The sequence below is a fragment of the Pseudophryne corroboree genome, chromosome 2 (assembly GCF_028390025.1).
Source record: "Pseudophryne corroboree isolate aPseCor3 chromosome 2, aPseCor3.hap2, whole genome shotgun sequence".
Lineage (NCBI taxonomy): Eukaryota > Metazoa > Chordata > Amphibia > Anura > Myobatrachidae > Pseudophryne > Pseudophryne corroboree.
This window is the reverse complement of record NC_086445.1, coordinates 77,784,788-77,804,902: the sequence shown is the minus strand read 5'-3', so window position 1 is coordinate 77,804,902 and position 20,115 is coordinate 77,784,788. Positions and strand designations below refer to the sequence as shown.

The window sequence follows — 20,115 nt, the reverse complement described above, 5'->3', positions numbered from 1 at the left end:
GGAGGATAGGTAGATTTGAGTACCATCAGCACAGAGGTGATTTTGTAAGTTGAAAGAGCATATAGCTCCCCTAAAGTGGGTATGTGGTTTGTAACTTTTTTTAAATCAAAATCATTTTGGTTTAAAAATGAATACAGTATGCAGAGGTCTTTCTTTTCACAGAGCATAATGACAGATACCGAAATCCAAAGTTTAATCAGATAAGCAAATATATTATTTTCTGGTACCCATTTTTTCACTCATATTCCATGAATTCATCATACAGTATTACATTACTGTACATCATTCTCTTTCTTGTTGCGTCAACACACTGGAAATATATACATCTGGCTGCATCTCATATGGAAGAGAAGAGCTGTGACTGAGGCAGGGGCGTAGCCAGAACTTTGTGGGCCCCATAGCCACATTTTGAAGGGGCCCCCCGTCCCAATGACACTTCTCTGCAGCAGTTGTTAATTTTATGCCCTATAGTCATTTTCTGAACCATAGTAGAGCCTTATTTAATGTTATGCCCCATAGTAGAGCCCTAGTTTCTTTTATGAATCGCAGTAGTGCTTAAGTTCACCCTATGTCACATTTCAGAGCTGCCAGTACACATTATGCCGCACAGTACCCCCAATTCACATTATGATATATATACTGCTACCTGTTCATATTATATAACATTATAATGCCCTCCAGTTCATTTTATACCACACTACAATGAGCAGGTCCAGGGGCAGACCTAGATATATTGCAGGCCCCAACGAAAAAGTTTGAAAGGACCCCTACGTACCACCCAATGGCGAAAAATGTATATAACACATGTAACTGACAGGGAAGGTGGCCCCTCTCAGCTCTGGACCCCATAGCAGCTGCACTCCCTGCACCTATAGTAGCTATGCCCTAGTATAACACACATGTAACTGTGACAGGGAAGGTGGCCCCTCTCAGTTCTGGGCCCCATAGCAGCTGCACTGCCTGCACCTATGGTAGCTACACCCTTGGACTGAGGTTATGTAATAATCAGACAGGCTTGACACTTTCTTCACTTCGGTATGCAAACCCTCGGCGCTATATACATATATTCATTGTAGATTTAACATACTATACTATTAAGTGCTTGTCCTTTCCCAGATTCGAAATATACAAGCACAGCACACAATTATATTATTCATTTTTTTATTTAAACAAAATGAAAAATCATAGTCTGAACTTGTTAAGAAAAGACAAATACAAGAATAAACTTTAGAAAATATAAGCTACAGAATGTTCCAGAGTAAGTATCCAATTATCAAGTGTAAATGTCAGCATTCAGCAGGGATGGGTCCCTGAATAATGACACAGACCACCTTTGTGTTAAATGCAGCCATTCTATTCCATTATTATGTAGCCAGTTAAGTGCCACTTTATCCTGTGCTCAGAGAGTTTTAAGGGGCTGAGTTTAGAAACACACGCACACAGCTATGCTGAAGGACCGTATCCTAACCTGAACCTATCTCGTCGTAGATTAGAGAAGACAAGTTGATCCAAGAGTTTTATTAGTTTGTACTGAAGCTCTAAGTGCAACAATCCATATCATTCCAGTTTATACAGGGTTAAGAAGATAAACAGCAGAAATGTATAAAATATTTACAGCATCGAATATTTACATACAATTGGTCAGGATTATTCTAAAGAAACATGTACATTATTTCATACAAATAATATTGGTTGCCAGCGTCTCACAATGGTCAGCCATTTTGTGAGCTTATAAACATTAAGCATACCAATTTACTAATAACTAGTGACATAATTTAAATAATTCAGTGTATCAGTTCACTAGGAAGTAGGGCAATCATTTAGGCAGCCTTGATGTCCCCAGTTCCTAGTGCATTTATACTCAACAAAATGGCTGCCATCACTGTGTACTGTAGGTAATGAGCACAACAAGTTCTAATCTTGCACTTTTATGGCTAGATACGAACACAATTCTGCTTTCGATAACAACACAATGGACGAATCCACTGTTTTTCTATTCAAGAAGCTTGAAGGCTTTGTTCTAGTTGCATATAAACTCAGAGAAGGCATTAGTGGCAGCTATTCAAGTTCATGTTTTGTGACCTTTCCCACCACGGCTGAAAGCAAACTGTAGCTATGGTAGTCCCAGCAGCATACTGTATGTTCTCCTGAGCCAACCAGCCCACCAAATCATGCCTGGGACACTAAAAAATGTGTATTATGGGCATGGTTGTCTCACAGCCAATAGCAGTTGTTCAACTAGTGATTGTCAGTCAGTATACGTACCATTGTAAACTCAGCACTATGTCATATTGCTGATGTCATTATTTGTAAAGAAGAGACGTCACCTGTGGAGATGCTAAAGTGTAAATGATCCTATTAAAATGTGTTTCTGCCACTGGCAGCTATTTGTGAACTTGAGAATGCAGCCATTACTTTTACTAGGAACCAGTGCATCACGAATATTGAAGTACCTCAGTGACATCACTGGTCCCTAGTGAACATGGGAGTTTTTATCTTCATGACAATTGGTTCAGCCTACAAAATGGCTGCTTCCACAACGTGCAGACAACTGCTGCACTTTAACAGAGGACACTGGTGACCATCTTGCAACAGAGTTAATGTAATGTATAAAATTCTGTAATTGGAAAAATTATGCACTAGTTTACAGCATAAAATGTATTACTGTCTGCGTTCATCACAAAAAACAAACAGCCATACCCAGTATCTTTACTCCTGTATCCAAAAAATGTAAAAACAATGGGGGTCATTCTGAGTTGATCGCAAGCTGCCGTTGTTCGCAGCGTAGCGATCAGGCTAAAAATCGGCATTTCTGAGCATGCGTACGGGCCACAGTACGCACGCGCAAAGTACTTTCACACAAAACTATACTGTTTTACACAAGGTCGTGCGACGCTCTTCAGTCGCTCTGCTGATCGTTGAGTGATTGACAGGAAGTGGGTGTTTCTGGGTGGTAACTGAGCATTTTCCGGGAGTGTGCTAAAAAACGCAGGCGTGTCAGGTAAAAACACAGGCGTGCCTGGGGAAACGGGGGAGTGGCTGGCCGAACGCAGGGCGTGTATGTGGCGTCAAAGCAGGAACTAAACTGTCTGCAGTGATCACAACGAAGGAGTAGATTTGGAGCTACTCAGAAACGGCATGAAAATATTTTTCGAGCAGTTCTGCTAATCTTTCGTTCGCAATTCTGCTAAGCCAAGATACACTCCCAGAGGGCGGCGGCTTAGCGTTTGCACTGCTGCTAAAAGCAGCTAGCGAGCGATCAACTCGGAATGAGAGCCAATGTACAGATGTAAAGATGTATAGCAGTAAACAGCCGATGTATTAAACTAGTTCTGCAGTCAGTCCAGCGGTATTCGGAGGATTGGCGCATTATCGGGGCTATGTATAAAGAGAATACCACAGATATCTGCTGCAGTCCCTCTTTACTGATCGTAAGATTGGGACTGCGAAAGATGACAAGTATTAAGCGATAAAAAGGACTATATGGAGCTTGGCAATGATACCTAACGCCATCTTTCAACATCACCCGTTGCCTATGGCAGACTGTGGAGATAGTGGCCGGGAGATAACGAAGTCTGAGTTTGGCGGCCGTGCGGGATGCTGGCCGAACTCTGACTTTTTTAAAGGGGCAATCATGTGCAGGACTAAACTATGCCTTATTCCAAATTCGGGCCAGCATCCCACACGGCCGCCGAACTAGGACTTCATTACATTCTATCCAATGAGTCTGTAGGTTGAGTACATATTCTAGAACATTGTCTTGTTTAAACAGGGACTAGAGAACTCCGCTCGCCAATAAACTAGGAACTAGTGACATCATAGATTGGCTCGGCGACATCACTAGCTCCTAGTGAATACATAGGCTACATATCTGTAAATACGGTTTGAACAAACACAATGGCTGCCTCCATTGTCTGGACGCTTTAAAATAATACTCGTAAAGGTCATGCATACGGTTTGCAGACAATAATCCTTTTTCATAAACTCAGCAGCAGCTCTGACGCCTGCAGTATTTTATTTTATCAAAGGAATTATGCCACGGACTAACACTAAGCGAACCTGAAGACAGCCATAAACTGAAGGCAATCTTTATTAAATCCAGATAAAAGTTATGAAGCAAATCGGCTTCTCTGCAGTTATCAGCGATAATTATCATGGCTTCTCAAACATGATGGCAAATATATTACTAAAGACCACAACATATATATTTTATTCACCCCTGACATCATAAAACTGTACCTCTAATTATATAGGATATGTGCAACGCAGGATTGCAAGCCTTCTGTTCAAAGGGTATACTGTCAGAGACATTGGGGGTTATTCAGAGTTGGTCGCTCGCTAGCAACTTTTTGCAGCGCTGCGATCAGGTTAAATCTTGGCAAAACTGCGCATGCACGTCGTACGGGTACAAAGAGGATCGGTGTTGGGCGATGGATTTAACGAAAAATCCATTCGCACAGCCGATCGCAAGGTGATTGACATAAAGAGGGCGTTTGTGGGTGGCAACTGACCGTTTTCAGGGAGTGGTTGGAAAAATGCAGGAGTGTCCAAGCGTTTGCAGGGCGGGTGTCTTGACGTCAATTCCAGGACCGGACAGGCTGATGTGATCGCAGCGGCTGAGTAAGTCCAGACCTACTCAGAAACTGCAAGAAACTTTTTTGTGCCGTCGGCTGCAAAAGCGTTCTCACACTTGCAAAGCGAAAATACACTCCCCCGTAGGCGGCGACTACCTGATCGCAGCGCTGCAAAAAGTTGTTAGCGAGCGATCAACTCGGAATGACCCCCCTTAGCTCTAGCTTCTGAACATATACAAGTTACGTAAGTTTCTCTACAGTCATTTCTTTAAACACTGCGGAAAGAACAAAATGATTTCTACACAAGTGTCGGAAAAGCTTTATACTTCGGGTAAACTTGCCCAATTACCTGTAAACACATTACATATCTATAAACAGAGGACGCCATTATAAAAATCCTGATTTTCTCACATAATGGGAAAGGAAAGGCTGCATCGCCATAAGCGTTACTGTGGTTATTATCCAAACCTCTGCGATCAATTGTCGCGGTGTTTGTAATCAGCGGGGGGGCTCGGCTGGATGAAATAACCATGCCAGTAAAGTAAGCTGCCTACAAAAGCATAGCCTTTAATGCACATACAAAAGTGTTATTGTACTGATTTAAAGCAGTAACCATGCGGCGCGTTCACAATTCTATCCAGCAGTACATGAAAATCAGGGACATGTAGGACAATACAGTATGTCCACAGGAAGAGAGGTTTTCATTTTCTAAACTAGACTAGAAAGCAGAGATTCTAGAATCTAAATATCCATCAATAAATCCATATAATGTAATAGTATGTATTGAATGCTCTCATACTAATACATGCACAATCCATTTCATTTATGGCACTCACATAAATATTACATGTTTCTTAGTCCTTTCTTTACTAAGCAAATGCAGGTACAAGACTTCACCGAGGCTACAGGCTACTCAAGGGATCAGCGACAGATCACAGAGAGGGATTGCGGGATGACAGCGGGATCCTGACGGCCAAAATCAGGGATAAAGGACAGGTTCCACTTAAACACAGGTGAGTTACTTACAGGTCACTGCGGGTCAGTCTGTTAGTAGCTATGGGTATTCTGCAGCCATAAATAATTACTTTTGTACCAAGTGCAAGCAATGTCATTCACCACGACCAAGTGTCAGCTTCAAAGTGTTAAGGGCGATGTTTTCGACCAACGATATTATCAATGGTCGATTTTAACATACACACTGGACGACATCGATGGTCAATTTGAACGATACGAGAGTGCATACATCAATATCGGCCAAATTGACTGGCATGTATCAACGATGATCGATCAACGATTGCGGGCACGCGCATCGTTCACCGTTGATGCATCCACACTGAAAGATAGGAACGATTTATCGTTCATTTATGAACAATCTTTCAAGACATCACCCAGTGTGTAGGCCCTCTTACAGTGGAAGCCTAGATGTAAGTGCAGTCTTCAACTAACAACTCATTAGAAATTAGTGATATCACACTAGGAGCATTTTGGTCCACAAAAGAGGCTGCGTGTTAGTTCAGCCCACACAGTGCTGCTCTCACTGCGTACAGGGGACGGTACCTCTTCAGCAAATCAAGACTATAGTATAGTAAGTATATATCATGGGAGACAACTGATAAAAGTTAAGCATATTTCTTGTGTGTTAATTAAAATCTTACAGGGTAAACCTCAGGTATAGTGATCATGTAGCAGACACTGCGGCAGATGTATTAACCTGGAGAAGGCATTAGGAAGTGATAAAGCAGTGATAAGTGTAAGGTGATAACGCACCAGCCAATCAGCTCTTAACTGTTAATTTACATATTGGAGGTGATTGGTTGGTGCGTTTATCACCTTGCATTTGTCACTGGTTTATCACTTCCTTATGCCTTCTCCAGGTTAATACATCTGCCCCCTAATCACAATGCTATGGACTTCTAACTACATCATTTGTCCAACGCAATCTTACAGAGTGTACTAAACAAGCCGAATAACTGCTGAATTTTCTGGTCTTCTAATAGTATTTTATATATGGAGTTAACCAGGATGAGGATTTATCAAGGTTTCTGGGTATTAAATGGATGTGTTTAATTACAGTAATGTAGGCAGCATGGATGGTCTCAATGCAAGGAGAGAATCTGTGCACGTGGTCTCTACTCATCAATATCCTGCTCTCAGTCTCCAGCCAGTGTCATTAATCTGTATCTATTGACTGTAAATACAAAGATCAGGGGAATACAATCTGTCCAAGCCGGGACTAGCTCTCAGCAGTTACATTAATTACCAACAGACAGAACTCCCCAATTGCATATCTCTGTAACGAATGTGTGTTAAGCAGACACATTTGATACGTCCGAATGTTGATGAGGAAGAATGTTTTTGCTTTCTACAAAAATACAAACGCTTCTCCTTTAAGACTTAACGAAGAAACCTATAATCAATGCAAGTCTACACTCTCCGTATTTACATGACTGTTCCTTTAAATTGGAAAGCTAGCTAATCTGTTGAGTTAATGGTAAAACCAAAACCTATGCGCAGTTTGCTAGGGAACATCGCCTCCTGCAGACACCTCTGCACCTGACTGATATGTAGCATCACACAGAGCTGGGACTGTGACATTGCCCGGTGCAAGGTTCTCATACCTGGAAGGAGAAGCTTAGACTGTACATTGCTGGTAAGAGCAGAGCCTGCCGTCCCCGACGCACAGCTAATCATTACGTAGCAGCTGCTGCTGTAACACATTCACTTTATCATGCATCGGCCAATGTACTGCCATACAGGGCTGCGACAGTCAGTATTCTCAGACAGCTCTCAGCTACAGCACAAACAGCATTTACACATCATGTTGTCAGGCATACAAATATTACCCAATACATTGATTTTTCCAGCAACGGACGTCTAAATCATATAAATTCAAAGGTCCGTGTAGGTTTGTTTTAGAAGGGAACCCCGCAGGCTCCTGATCCCATTAATAGGCTGTGAAAATTAGTGTCTTTACTTCCTTATGTCTCCTGGCGGATAAGTAATCACATTTATATATTATATATATATATATAAAATTATAGGTTGCCAAGAGGCATGTCAGGGTTAGGGTGTCAACATTTGAATACATTGACTTTAAGATATTGTGACTTTAAGACATTATGCACGTCAACATTTTCAACATGTTGACACGTGGAGCCCCTGCTGACATTCTGGGGGTAAATTTACTAAGATGGTAGTTCTATTTAAGATGGGATGTTGCCCATAGCAACTAATCAGATTCCAGGTATTATCTTCTAGAAGGTGCTAGATAAATGAGAAGTAGAATTGTAAGCTTGCGAGCAGGGCCTTCCTACCTCTATGTCTGTCTGTTTTTACCCAGTTTTGTTCTATTACTGTTGTTCTAATTGTAAAGCGCAACGGAATATGCTGCGCTATATAAGAAACTGTTAATAAATAAATAAGTAGAATATGATTGGTTGCTATAGGCAACATCCCATCTTAAATAGAACTCCCATCTTAGTAAATTTACCCCCTGGAGTCTACATTCTGGAGTCTACATTCTGTCCGTGGACAAGTCACACTAAAGTTTAAAGTTAGGTATACATTAGTGCGACCAGCAATTGTGCCGATGGGCAGGGCGATTACCCTTTGCCAGTACACACTAGGTAGATATTAATGAGTGACAGAACGATCACTGCTCCGCCCCTCATTAATATTCACTGCATTGCATGCAAGGTCGTGCGATTGGCTGTGCTGCACAGCCAATCACACAACCTCGCATGTGACCTGCAGAAGCGCGCAATCGACCATACACACTGCACAATACGGCTGATTTGTCTTTCTGATTCGGAACCCGCATTTCCGGCCAACTCAGACTTCGTTACATCCGGCTCCATATATATTGATAGATGAAAAAAATACTACTTTTGGCTGCAGTTAGAATTGCGGCTATAGGACTTGTGAACAGCAGTGACTACAGATGTAAGAGCAAGACTCAGACTATAGCAGACATTACATTAATCAATTAGAAGTCACACTAATATCGCATTTAAGGAAAACCAAGCTACCATAACTGTTGTACAAAAACATCAGTGACTGATAAGAGTTCCCCTGTTCAGTAACCCAGAAAATTATTCACAGACCAGAGCTGAATGGGAATCCACCTGCAAAACAGCACCACGTGTCCTCATCACACAATCCTAGCGTGAAAACACCTCATGCAATCAGCTCTCCACACCAAGCAGGCGATAAGAATATACTGCTTACTTAATTTAAAGGCTAGAACATTTGCAATTATGAAGTCTCCTCAAGTAGTGTGTGAAAGCCGTATTTTTCTTCGGTTACATATGTTGGTAACAATGGGATGTCCACCTAATCCATATCAATGCACACTTAGTGCATCAGAGAGACTCGTGCCTCAGTCTCCTGCGGGTTGCGGTTTCCAATGATCATCAAACTTTGTTCATACACCGCGTCGCATTGTCAGTGAGGCACCACAAATGAGTCGCCAGGAGCTTCCTAGTGTCCATAATGCAGTCAATAAAGTCTATTATTGCAGAAATAGTAAAGGGTTTGTAAACAATGTCATTTAAAAAAAACATATTTCAACAATCAAAACATTTTAAAAGTATATTATTGGTTTGATGGACATTCCTATTACATAATAATAAAAAAAACTGCAACGAGGAAACACCACTAACATCTTTAAATCTTAGTATGAAAGCCCGTTCCTCTGTCGGGCGCAATTACAGGGCGGGGAACAAATTCCCTGAGGATCCCCTGAGGCAATGGTGATTCAAGTGATATTGAGCCTTCAATTGGCTTTTACTAAATGCTTTGATCTTAATTATCTTCTGCACTTATTAGGCATGTATTTTACCATAAGGCAGAGCTGTTGATATCTATTGCCCTAGGGAACAACACATAGCTGCTCTCTAGGCTCAGCTTTATCACAGAACCTGGCAATGCCAAGATGCATCCCAGGGGAGGGCAAAATAAAAAAGGAACCATATTTAGTAAAAGCTGCAGGGTGTACAAGTGTACACCCTGCACAAGCCAATAAAGTTATCTGAAGGTGAAAACACCTTTACTTACAAAATCCATTCGAATGGCTAAATAAAGACAATATTAAATATAGCTTAAGTGCATATAAGGGATGATTCAAGGGGAAAAAACAATGTACAGTAATGCGGCAGGTTTTTTTTTCTATTTTTTTTTTTTAAATCAAAGTAACTGAAGACAAATTTAAGTAACACATTCTAAAAAAAACCCAAATGTAATTATTATACAGTTTTGCCACATTACAAAAAGTATTGCCAGTTTTTTGTTTGTACAATTCGGTGACTTATAATTATTTAATTCAAGTCGCTGTTATTAGGATAAAACAGGTTGGCCTGTTCTCTTGATTCATATTGGCTACACGAAAGTGCTCATTTGTCAGACATAACATTGTCGCTAGTTCGAGGGTAAGCTTAGGATTTCAGCCAACTATAAAAGTCCTGGACCGACAGCGGCCAATCAAAGAAATGGAACTGCGACCAAAACCTGAGTAAAATGCTCCGGCACGCTGCACAAAGTATATTCAGGTGCCGGATCATCCAGTGAATACTACCAATGGTTCTGCCTCAGACGTGGCTGTGGTAAACAATAGGAGGCTGGATGCGCTGCCTAGCAAGACGAATCCAAGAGTCTCTGCCTCACGTTCTTGTCTTCTGTGGTGGTCTTTACTCCATCCCCCGTGGACAGATCTGCAGAGAAAGAATACAATATGGAATGAATCCAGACGGCATCCTCCAGGCTCCTCTTTCGTACATAGCAGAAATAATGGGACTTTGTATTCGCTTTAAATGCTCTTCTCAGTAGCTGAAGGGGGACATTAGAACACTGGATATATAGAGTGAGGCTACAGCAGCTCTTCCAAATTAATTTTCAAAAGTTTACATACAGTATGCATGCCCTGCAAGCCATATGCTGACACTTGTAGTTCCACAACACCTAGGGTTGTTTAGGTACCTTCTATACTGATATATGTCTTCATACATCTGTGCTGCAGTCACGCCAAACAGCTCCTCTTGGCATGTCAGGTCGCGTGAGAATGTTCTAGCGTATTTCTTTACCAAAAAATGCATCTTCATCACAACACGAATAAGACGCACAAGCAGACTCTGCTGATTAAAATGTGTGGCATGCCTATACAGGTTTAGTATCCCATATCCAAATATTCCGAAATGCGGAATATTCCGAAATACGGACTTTTTTGCGTGAGAGTGAGATAGTGAAACCTTTGTTTTTTGATGACTCAATGTACACAAAGTTTGTTTAATGCACAAGGTTATTAAAAATATCGTATTAAATGACCTTCAGGCTGTGTGTATAAGGTGTATATGAAACATAAATGAATTGTGTGAATGTAGACTCACTTTGTTTAATGTACAAAGTTATAAAAAATATTGGCTAAAATTGCCTTCAGGCTGTGTGTATAAGGTGTATATGTAACATAAATGTATTCTGTGCTTTTATTTGGGTCCCATCACCATGATATCTCATTATGGTGTGCAATTATTCCAAAATACGGAAAAATCCGATATCCAAAATATGTCTGGTCCCAAGCATTTTGGATAAGGGATACTCAACCTGTATTCTGTGTGCAACTGCAGCTGTATCTGCATCCAAAATAATACGCTAAAGTGTTTTCCTGGAAACACTATAACACAGCATTTCGTATGCAGATACAGGCGTGGTCACACACAGAATGTAGACATGCAACATTTAATTTTAATCAGCAGTCTGCTTGTGCGTCTTCTTCGCATAGCGATGTGACTAAAGGCCCATACACACTTGCCGATAAAATGAGCGACGTCGCTCATTTTTCCCCTCCCTGAGCGACGTTGCTCATTTTATCGGCAAGTGTGTATGCCGCCAGCGACTACCAATGCGCAGCCCCGTGGGTCGGCAACGATCGTCGCTGTCGCCAGTGCATGCATGCAGGATCTGGACTGTCGTCCACAACCTGCATGCAGGGCTGGTGGAGGTGTGACGTCACTAAGCGATATGAGTGGTCATATCGCTGAGTGTGTACAGTCGGCCGCCAACCGGCTGGCCCGGGAGGGGGAAACATTAGATGACGACGCTCACAGAGCGACATCGTCTAATGTGTACGGACCTTTAGACACATTCTCGGCAACAAAAGATGCCCGACACTAGCAGAGTTGCACGGGACCGGTCAGCTCACTCACACGCCAGGCATCTCCCGCTGCGTGGCGTATTGAGGCAAGACGTATGAGCTGTCAGCAAGCTGTGGATTGATAAGCATGAAAAGGACCAAAAGTATACCAATCTCAAGACTGGTGCAAATAATACAACTTGTAAGATAAGAAGGAAAGAAACGGCTGAATAAGTTAATGCCCACTTTTGTGGACTCTACTTCTGTTAATGTAACTGCACTTACAGTAATAGACACAAATGGATGTGTCTGTACATAGAGCTCCCATTTCCTAAGTTCTTTATCTTGCTAGCAAATTATATCCCACGAAAACCTGCAACTGAACAATCTGGCTGTACTGGAGACATGTTCTGCTCTATTGTGCTTCTGTACCTTCCAGAAATCCACACACGTTTATGAATAATAATATACTATATTATTATTCCAAGCAGATACATCTCCACAAAGATTACAGTGTGAATATTACAATGGACGTGACCGTTTCACCCGCTGTGCATGAAATCTTATTACAAACCACCTCACTTGTGCAGACAGATTCCGACTACTCATCAGAACAGGAGAACTACCCCCTTTCTCACACCCTGCCCTGGTTCTCAGGAAAAAGAACCTAATGGACAGAAATGTACAGCTATAAGGAAATATATAAAACGCTGCTGTAGAATCATGTGACGTTTGCAATGATTACCTGTGAACAAGTATATCCCTAAAACCTGGCCTGTCTGTAAGTTTCAAGTATTTGTCAACATGATGCAAGGAAGATGCAAAACATTTCTAGAATGACAGAGAACAAACCGTCTTCTTTAAGGAGATTGCAAATTCTACAAGTATGGGATAAAAGGAAGCGCGGTCTGTTGCTCTAAACTTCTGTTCCCAGAACATCATGTTATGTTATGATATAATTAAATCTCATAGTAAAAAGTGTGTCTGACAACTGAGGCGTGGTGGAATTGCACCATCTGCAGGCAGTGTGCGGTACAGCGTCAACTGTAGAATAAATTCAGAGCCGACTTACAAGTGGGGGAAAAAAACAATCCAAAACGCAAGGGGGCTAATTCAGATGTGGGTGGAGCTAATATAATTTCCCTTGAAGCAGCAGTGATAGTGCTGTATGGTGATGCAGCAGGAGGAGTCTGTTACAAGTAGACGCCTCCTGCTGCGACTTGCAGTACTAATGGTGTTACGCAAGCCGCCGTTGCAGAGGCCGGGAACCTTCTGTCCAACTATGGAGATCCCTGGCCTCTTCCCTCCCCCTATACGGCGGCAACACACCTCCGCTTTGGGAAACGGAAGCCGTCGCCGGCCCCCAGACGGCAGCAGACTGTAAATCGCTAACAATCTGCTGTCGTCTTACATCGTAGGACCTATTCGTGCATGAGAAAAGCACTGAACACCTGTACTTTGCGCATGAAGTAGCAGATCCGATGGGATCTGAATGACCCGCAATGTCCCAAAAAGACGGCCGAGGTCTGAGACCTGAAAAGAGTTATAGTGTGTAGTCATCATTTAAGCCACATGGACTACACAAACCCCTTCTTGTTCTCCACTACTAAATTGATCCTTTGCCAACTTATAACAATGTAAATCACTTGTCTGCATTTTCTGTATCTCCTAATTATTGCTATTGTTGTAGAGACTTTTCATACTGCTCGTTTCATACTATACTCCTATAGGAGCAAGTCTTTATACACAAACACGTACTGATGGGTTCAAATACACCTATTCTTAAATTGTGCCAAACAGCCCCATTTAACGTGCCACCGACTTTAGGACTTATCTGCGCCAAAATACTACTCCTAAGAACCTATGGCCTGATTCACAGGTATTTTTTAGCAGTTGAGCAATTATCAGCCGACAGCGCACACGACGGCCATTCTGAGTGACCACAGCCTCACTGAGAGGAGCGGATGTTGATCTGCACCCGATGCTGCGATGGCTCCGGACGGTGCCTCACTACAAGCTCTGGCGGCAGCATTAGCATATTTTTGCAGATCCACAAAAGTCGACGCCATTATAGCACAAGTATGAATCAGGCCCCTAGAACACTATAAGCAAACTAAAATCCAAAACAGGGGAAAAAGTAGCACAGTTTGTGTAGAAAGAGCAAAATACAGGGTCCGGTAGGAGTGACTGACGCTGTGCATCGGTCAGCTTTATGCGCAACTTCATAGCAATTCCTTTGTGGCAAAAATAATCCTAAATACCTAGTACACTATGGGGGTAATTGATTGGCAAAACCATGTGCACTGCAGCGGGGGCAGATATAACATTTGCAGAGAGAGTTAGATTTGGGTGGGTTATGTTGTTTCTGTGCAGGGTAAATACTGGCTGCTTTATTTGGGATACGGTCATTAGGTCGACAGGGTCAAAAGGTCAACATGAGTTTTCACATTTGTAAAAAAATTTTTGGACTTTGTCATACTTTCCAATCCACGTGGGCTACAATTGGGAACGGTAACCTGTGCCGAGCGCAGCGAGACACCTTGCCTTGAAGCATGGCGAGCGAAGCTAGCCATGCGAGGGGACGCGGTGCACTAATTGGGGTTCCCAGTACTTTACGAAGAAAACGACACCGAAAAAAGAAGAAAAAAAAAACACTCATGTCGACCCTTTGACCTGTCAACCTAATGCATGTCGACCAATAGTGATCGACCTAATGACTGTCGACCTAAGTTGTGTCGACCCAGCGACCCATACCCCTTTATTTTTACACTGCAATTTAGATTTCAGTTTAAATACACCCCACCCAAATCTAACTCCCTCTGCACATGTTACATCTGCTCCCCTGCAGTGCACATGGTTTTGCCAATCTACGATCAGGTCTGTATTAGGCACTATATGTGAACTAACACATGAAACTGAGGCAAAAGTGTGCAGCACGGGAATCGCACCAGGCGTCTTGTGCTATATGGCGCTATAATTAGAACAGTAAGTACAATTTTCCTTTAAGTGGATCTGTCTCCAGAACAAATAATCATGACGATCCATGCGGATGTTTGCGTTGCCTCCTCAGGGTGGTGGCAGTCAGGTGGGAGGTGCATAATACGGTAAATGCATCCCCACTATACAAAGCCGTGATCACCAGCATTGTAGAGTGTGTTAGAATCTCCCGGACATTCTGTCCAGTATTGGCAGTCTATACATTCCCTAAGAATAAGTAATTATTGGCTCTGTCTATAAATTGGCTTCCTCTATGGTACACAGGCATCAGCTGCGCGTTAAACATGACGGATAGTGCATAAACTAATCATGTTAGTAAATACCCATGTAGCAAGCACTCTAATCTATTTACCTTTAAGCTCAGTGCAATTCTTTGTCGCCGGGGGCTGTACACCAGTTTTAAACGCTGTTTGCTTCCCGTCCACCATGTCGGTCTTCACCGTTCCTAGCGACGTTAAGAGCTGCATGGTGTCGAAATCTTCCCCCGTGCCTTTAAGGTTCTCTAGTACCTTGAGAAATTTGTAGGACTTCAGCTCGCTAACGTTCTCTTCCAGAAACAGAAGAAAGAGGCTCAGGTCGTCGTAGTTTTTCGAGGGGCACTGGTGGACGCTAAACGTGGGGAGCAGTTCATAAACCTTCAGGACGTTGGACCTTTTCCTAAAAGGGACCAGCATGGTGTAGACCACAAAGGGCATGACCAAAGAATAGACAATCAGGTTTATATAACTGAGCAGCCGAAACACCCCCACCGCTATCAGCTTGCACTGTATCAAGGGCGGCAGTGTGGTGTCATTCTTCAAGATGCCGGTGCGGATGTTGCAGCTAAACTCGTCTGTGAGGGAGAAGAAGCTTATGTAATAACCGAGGTAGATAGAAGTCAGGAACATAATCACCAGTGTCAGAGACCGGCAGATGAGGTACTTGATAATCAGATTTAAAGAGCTCCGCTTGGTCTTGAGATACTGTTCCACGAACGGGTATTTGAAGGGGCTTTCTGAAGGATCCCACGTGCTGCAAGGAGAGAAACACGCAGGCATTAAACTCTGAAACGTTACTTACATCCGTCCAAAGACAAGGACTCGTTAAGAAGATAATCAACTGAAAAGCCCACTAAGCTCTCTCATCTATTTCACTGATGGTTTTGGATTCAAACAATCTTTGCTTATTATAACATGAAGTTGATACAAAGCCTAAGCCTGAATTACAATGCAAATAAAGATGGGAATTACTGGGAAACGGGCCTCTCTTAGTCTCCGACTAAGTCAGCAATCTATAGCCAACTCTTACTGAATTTTATGTGTATTTTATTCCAAAACCTTAAACTGTGCACTGATACGCTCTGTGATGCTTTACTTAACCCTCGGCTGTCCCCAACACCGGTGCATCTCCAGCTGAGAAGCAGCAACATTACAAGTAGGGGATGAAGTTATCACGTTGAAGGCTCAATTATACTTGTATAATGCAGACTTAGGGGTGCATTCAATAACTGTCGGAAGCTACAGTCTTGTCAGAAAGACGGAAGCTTCCGACAGAAATAGGTCGGAAGGGATTCTGACCTATTCAATAGGGGCTGAATAGGGGGAATTCCCGACTTGTCAGAAAACACGTTGATCGGCGGAATAGCCGCCGATCCACGTGCTTCTGCCGGAAATTGGGCCAAATCCGACCTGTTTTGGCCCCCTTTCCGACAAACTAAATCTGACTTGAAAACATGTCGGATTGAGGTGAGGAGACAAGCGGTGCTGCGGGCGGCAGGGGGAAGCTGAGATCAACAGCCGACGGGGAGAGCTGGCTGCGGGGGGAAATGTCTGCGGCGGCTGGGAGAGGCGCTGCAGGGAGAGAGGTGCCTGGCTGTCCCCCAGCCAGGTACCTCTCTCCCTGCAGTGCCTTCCCCCCGCATGTCCCCCCCACATCCAGCTTCCCACACCCGCCATTGATCTCAGTTCCCCCAGCCGCTCGCAGGCACCTCTCTCCCTGCAGCGCCTCCCCAGACATGTGCTCCCGAAGCCAACTCCAGGCGCCGATCTCTGCTCCCCCCGCCGCCATACCGCTCACGGTCGCCGCCATATGCACCCCTGGCCGCTGCGGTCAGCGCATCCACAGCCGCTGACAGCAGCAGCAGGACAGGGGCCCTGTGTACGGCCAAATCCGACAGTCTGATTTGGCCGTCCATTGAATAGGGGTTGTCGGATCCATTCCGATAACTGCACGTCGGAATGGATCCGACTCTTATTGACTATACCCCTAAGGCTACATCCGTGCCTCACTAGTACACACAAAGGTGACTGTGTTGGCGCGCAGATTTTAAGTTATATGCACATTTTTCAATTTGGAATGGTAAATGCCGGAATCTTATATTCACAAGGACGTCTCTTAAAGCATCTGCATTTACATAATACTAGAAACCACATTTAGGATCGATCGTGAGTATTTTGGTGTAGTACAATTTACCAACTTTGTGAATGTCAACATGTAGCATGTCCAGCATCGGTGAGTATTGCTCATCCTAACACTAACCTTCTTGGCTGCCTAACCCTAAAATCATCCTAGTATGGGCTGCCAATTGTCTTTTGAATTTCAACATTCTGAACGTACACCGGGCATTTACTCACTAGAACACAGGTTCTCAAACTCAGTTCTCAGTACCCCAAACAGTTCACGTTTTCCAGGTCTCATCACAGAATTGCAAGTGAAATAATTAAAATGTGTCAGTGAGTAATGAATCTGGGTGATCTGGAAAACATGACCCGTCCTGAGGACAGAGTTTTAGAACCACTGCATTAGAATTTTATGTAATAAACACATTTTAAAAACGTGTTTTACGAATCTGTGTAACGGATCTAAGAGGACAATTGACCCTACAGTAAAAATAAGATTTTACTTACCGGTAAATCTATTTCTCGTAGTCCGTAGTGGATGCTGGGGACTCCGTAAGGACCATGGGGATAGACGGGCTCCGCAGGAGACATGGGCACTTTAAGAAAGAATTTAGGTTCTGGTGTGCTCTGGCTCCTCCTTCTATGCCCCTCCTCCAGACCTCAGTTAGAGAAACTGTGCCCAGAAGAGCTGACAGTACAAGGAAAGGATTTTGGTAATCCAGGGTAAGATTCATACCAGTCACACCAATCACACCGTATAACATGAGTTTATAACAACCAGTCAACAGTATGACAACAACAGAGCATCAGGTCCAACCCTGATGCAACCATAACATAACCCTTATTGAAGCAATAACTATATACAAGCATTGCAGAAGAAGTCCGCACTTGGGACGGGCGCCCAGCATCCACTACGGACTACGAGAAATAGATTTACCGGTAAGTAAAATCTTATTTTCTCTAACGTCCTAGTGGATGCTGGGGACTCCGTAAGGACCATGGGGATTATATCAAAGCTCCCAAACGGGCGGGAGAGTGCGGATGACTCTGCAGCACCGATTGAGCAAACACAAGGTCCTCCTCAGCCAGGGTATCAAACTTGAAGAACTTTGCAAAAGTGTTTGAACCTGACCACGTAGCCGCTCGGCAAAGCTGTAATGCCGAGACCCCTCGGGCAGCCGCCCAAGAAGAGCCCACCTTCCTAGTGGAATGGGCCGTAAACTGATTTTGGCAGCGGCAATCCAGCCGCAGAATGAGCCTGCTGAATCGTGTTACAGATACAGCGAGAAATAGTTTGCTTTGAAGCAGGAGCACCAAGCTTGCTGGAAGCATACAGGATAAACAAAGACTCTGTTTTCCTGACCCTAGCCGTTCTGGCTACATAAACCTTCAAGGCCCCGACCACATCAAGCAACTCGGAATCCTCCATGTCAGTAGTAGCCACAGGCACCACAATAGGTTGGTTTATATGAAAGGATGAAACCACTTTCGGCAGAAATTGTGGACGGATCCGCAATTCTGCTCTATCCGCATGGAAAACCAGATAGGGGCTTTTATGTGACAAAGCCGCCAACTCTGACACACGCCTAGCCGAAGCCAAGGCTAATAGCATGACCACTTTCCACGTGAGATATTTCAACTCCACCGTTTTGAGTGGTTCAAACCAGTGGGATTTCAGGAAACTCAACACCACGTTAAGATCCCAAGGTGCCACTGGAGGCACAAAAAGGGGCTGAATATGCAGCACTCCCTTTACAAACGTCTGAACTTCAGGTAGAGAAGTCAATTCCTTTTGAAAGAAAATGGATAGGGCCGAAATCTGGACCTTAATGGAACCCAATTTTAGGCCCAAATTCACTCCTGACTGTAGGAAGTGAAGGAAACGGCCCAGCTGGAATTCCTCCGTAGGGGCATTCCTGGCCTCACACCAAGCAACATATTTTCGCCATATACGGTGATAATGTTGAGCTGTCACGTCCTTCCTAGCCTTTATCAGCGTAGGAATGACCTCATCCGGAATGCCCTTCTCTGCTAGGATCCGGCGTTCAACCGCCATGCCGTCAAACGCAGCCGTGGTAAATCTCGGAACAGACAGGGCCCCTGTTGCAACAAGTCCTGTCTTAGAGGAAGAGGCCACAGGTCCTCTGTGAGCATTTTTTGCAGATCTGGATACCAAGTCCTTCGTGGCCAATCTGGAACAATGAGTATTGTTCTTACTCCTCTTTTTCTTATTATTCTCAGCACCTTGGGTATGAGAGGAAGAGGAGGAAATACATAGACCGACTGGAACACCCACGGTGTCACCAGGGCGTCTACAGCTATCGCCTGAGGGTCTCTTGACCTGGCGCAATACTTCTGTAGTTTTTTGTTGAGACGGGATGCCATCATGTCCACCTGTGGCAGTTCCCACCGACTTGCAATCTGTGCGAAGACTTCCTGATGAAGCCCCCACTCTCCCGGGTGGAGGTCGTGTCTGCTGAGGAAGTCTGCTTCCCAGTTGTCCACTCCCGGGATGAACACTGCTGACAGTGCGCTTACGTGATTCTCCGCCAAGCGAAGAATTCTGGTGACTTCCGCCATCGCCACTCTGCTCCGTGTGCCGCCTTGTCGGTTTACATGAGCCATTGCGGTGATGTTGTCTGACTGAATCAGAACCGGTTGGTCGCGAAGCAAGTTCTCCGCTTGATGCAGGGCGTTGTATACGGCCCTTAGTTCCAGGATGTTGATGTGAAGGCAAGTCTCTTGACTTGACCACAGACCTTGGAAATCTCTTCCCTGTGTGACTGCTCCCCACCCTCGGAGGCTTGCATCCGTGGTCACCAGGACCCAGTCCTGAATGCCGAATCTGCGGCCCTCGAGAAGGTGAGCACTCTGCAGCCACCACAGAAGAGACACCCTGGCCCTGGGGGATAGGGTGATTAACCGATGCATCTGAAGATGTGATCCGGACCACTTGTCCAGTAAGTCCCATTGAAAGGTCCTCGCATGGAACCTGCCGAAGGGAATGGCCTCTATGATGCCACCATCTTTCCCAGGACTCGAG

At 44.0% G+C, this 20,115-nt stretch overlaps 1 protein-coding gene across 1 annotated transcript in view; it reads right to left on the bottom strand.

The window, feature by feature from the left end:
- Nucleotides 1-1,503: 1,503 nt before the first annotated feature.
- PANX1 (pannexin 1) overlaps nucleotides 1,504-20,115 on the bottom strand; it is a 168,731-nt gene continuing 150,119 nt past the window's right edge. The window contains exons 4-5 of the mRNA XM_063951448.1: nucleotides 15,047-15,705; nucleotides 1,504-10,282 (exon numbers count right to left, since the gene is read on the bottom strand). Coding sequence (XP_063807518.1) covers nucleotides 10,203-10,282; nucleotides 15,047-15,705 — 739 coding nt within the window. The 3' untranslated portion in view covers nucleotides 1,504-10,202. The remainder of the gene's footprint in view (nucleotides 10,283-15,046; nucleotides 15,706-20,115) is intronic.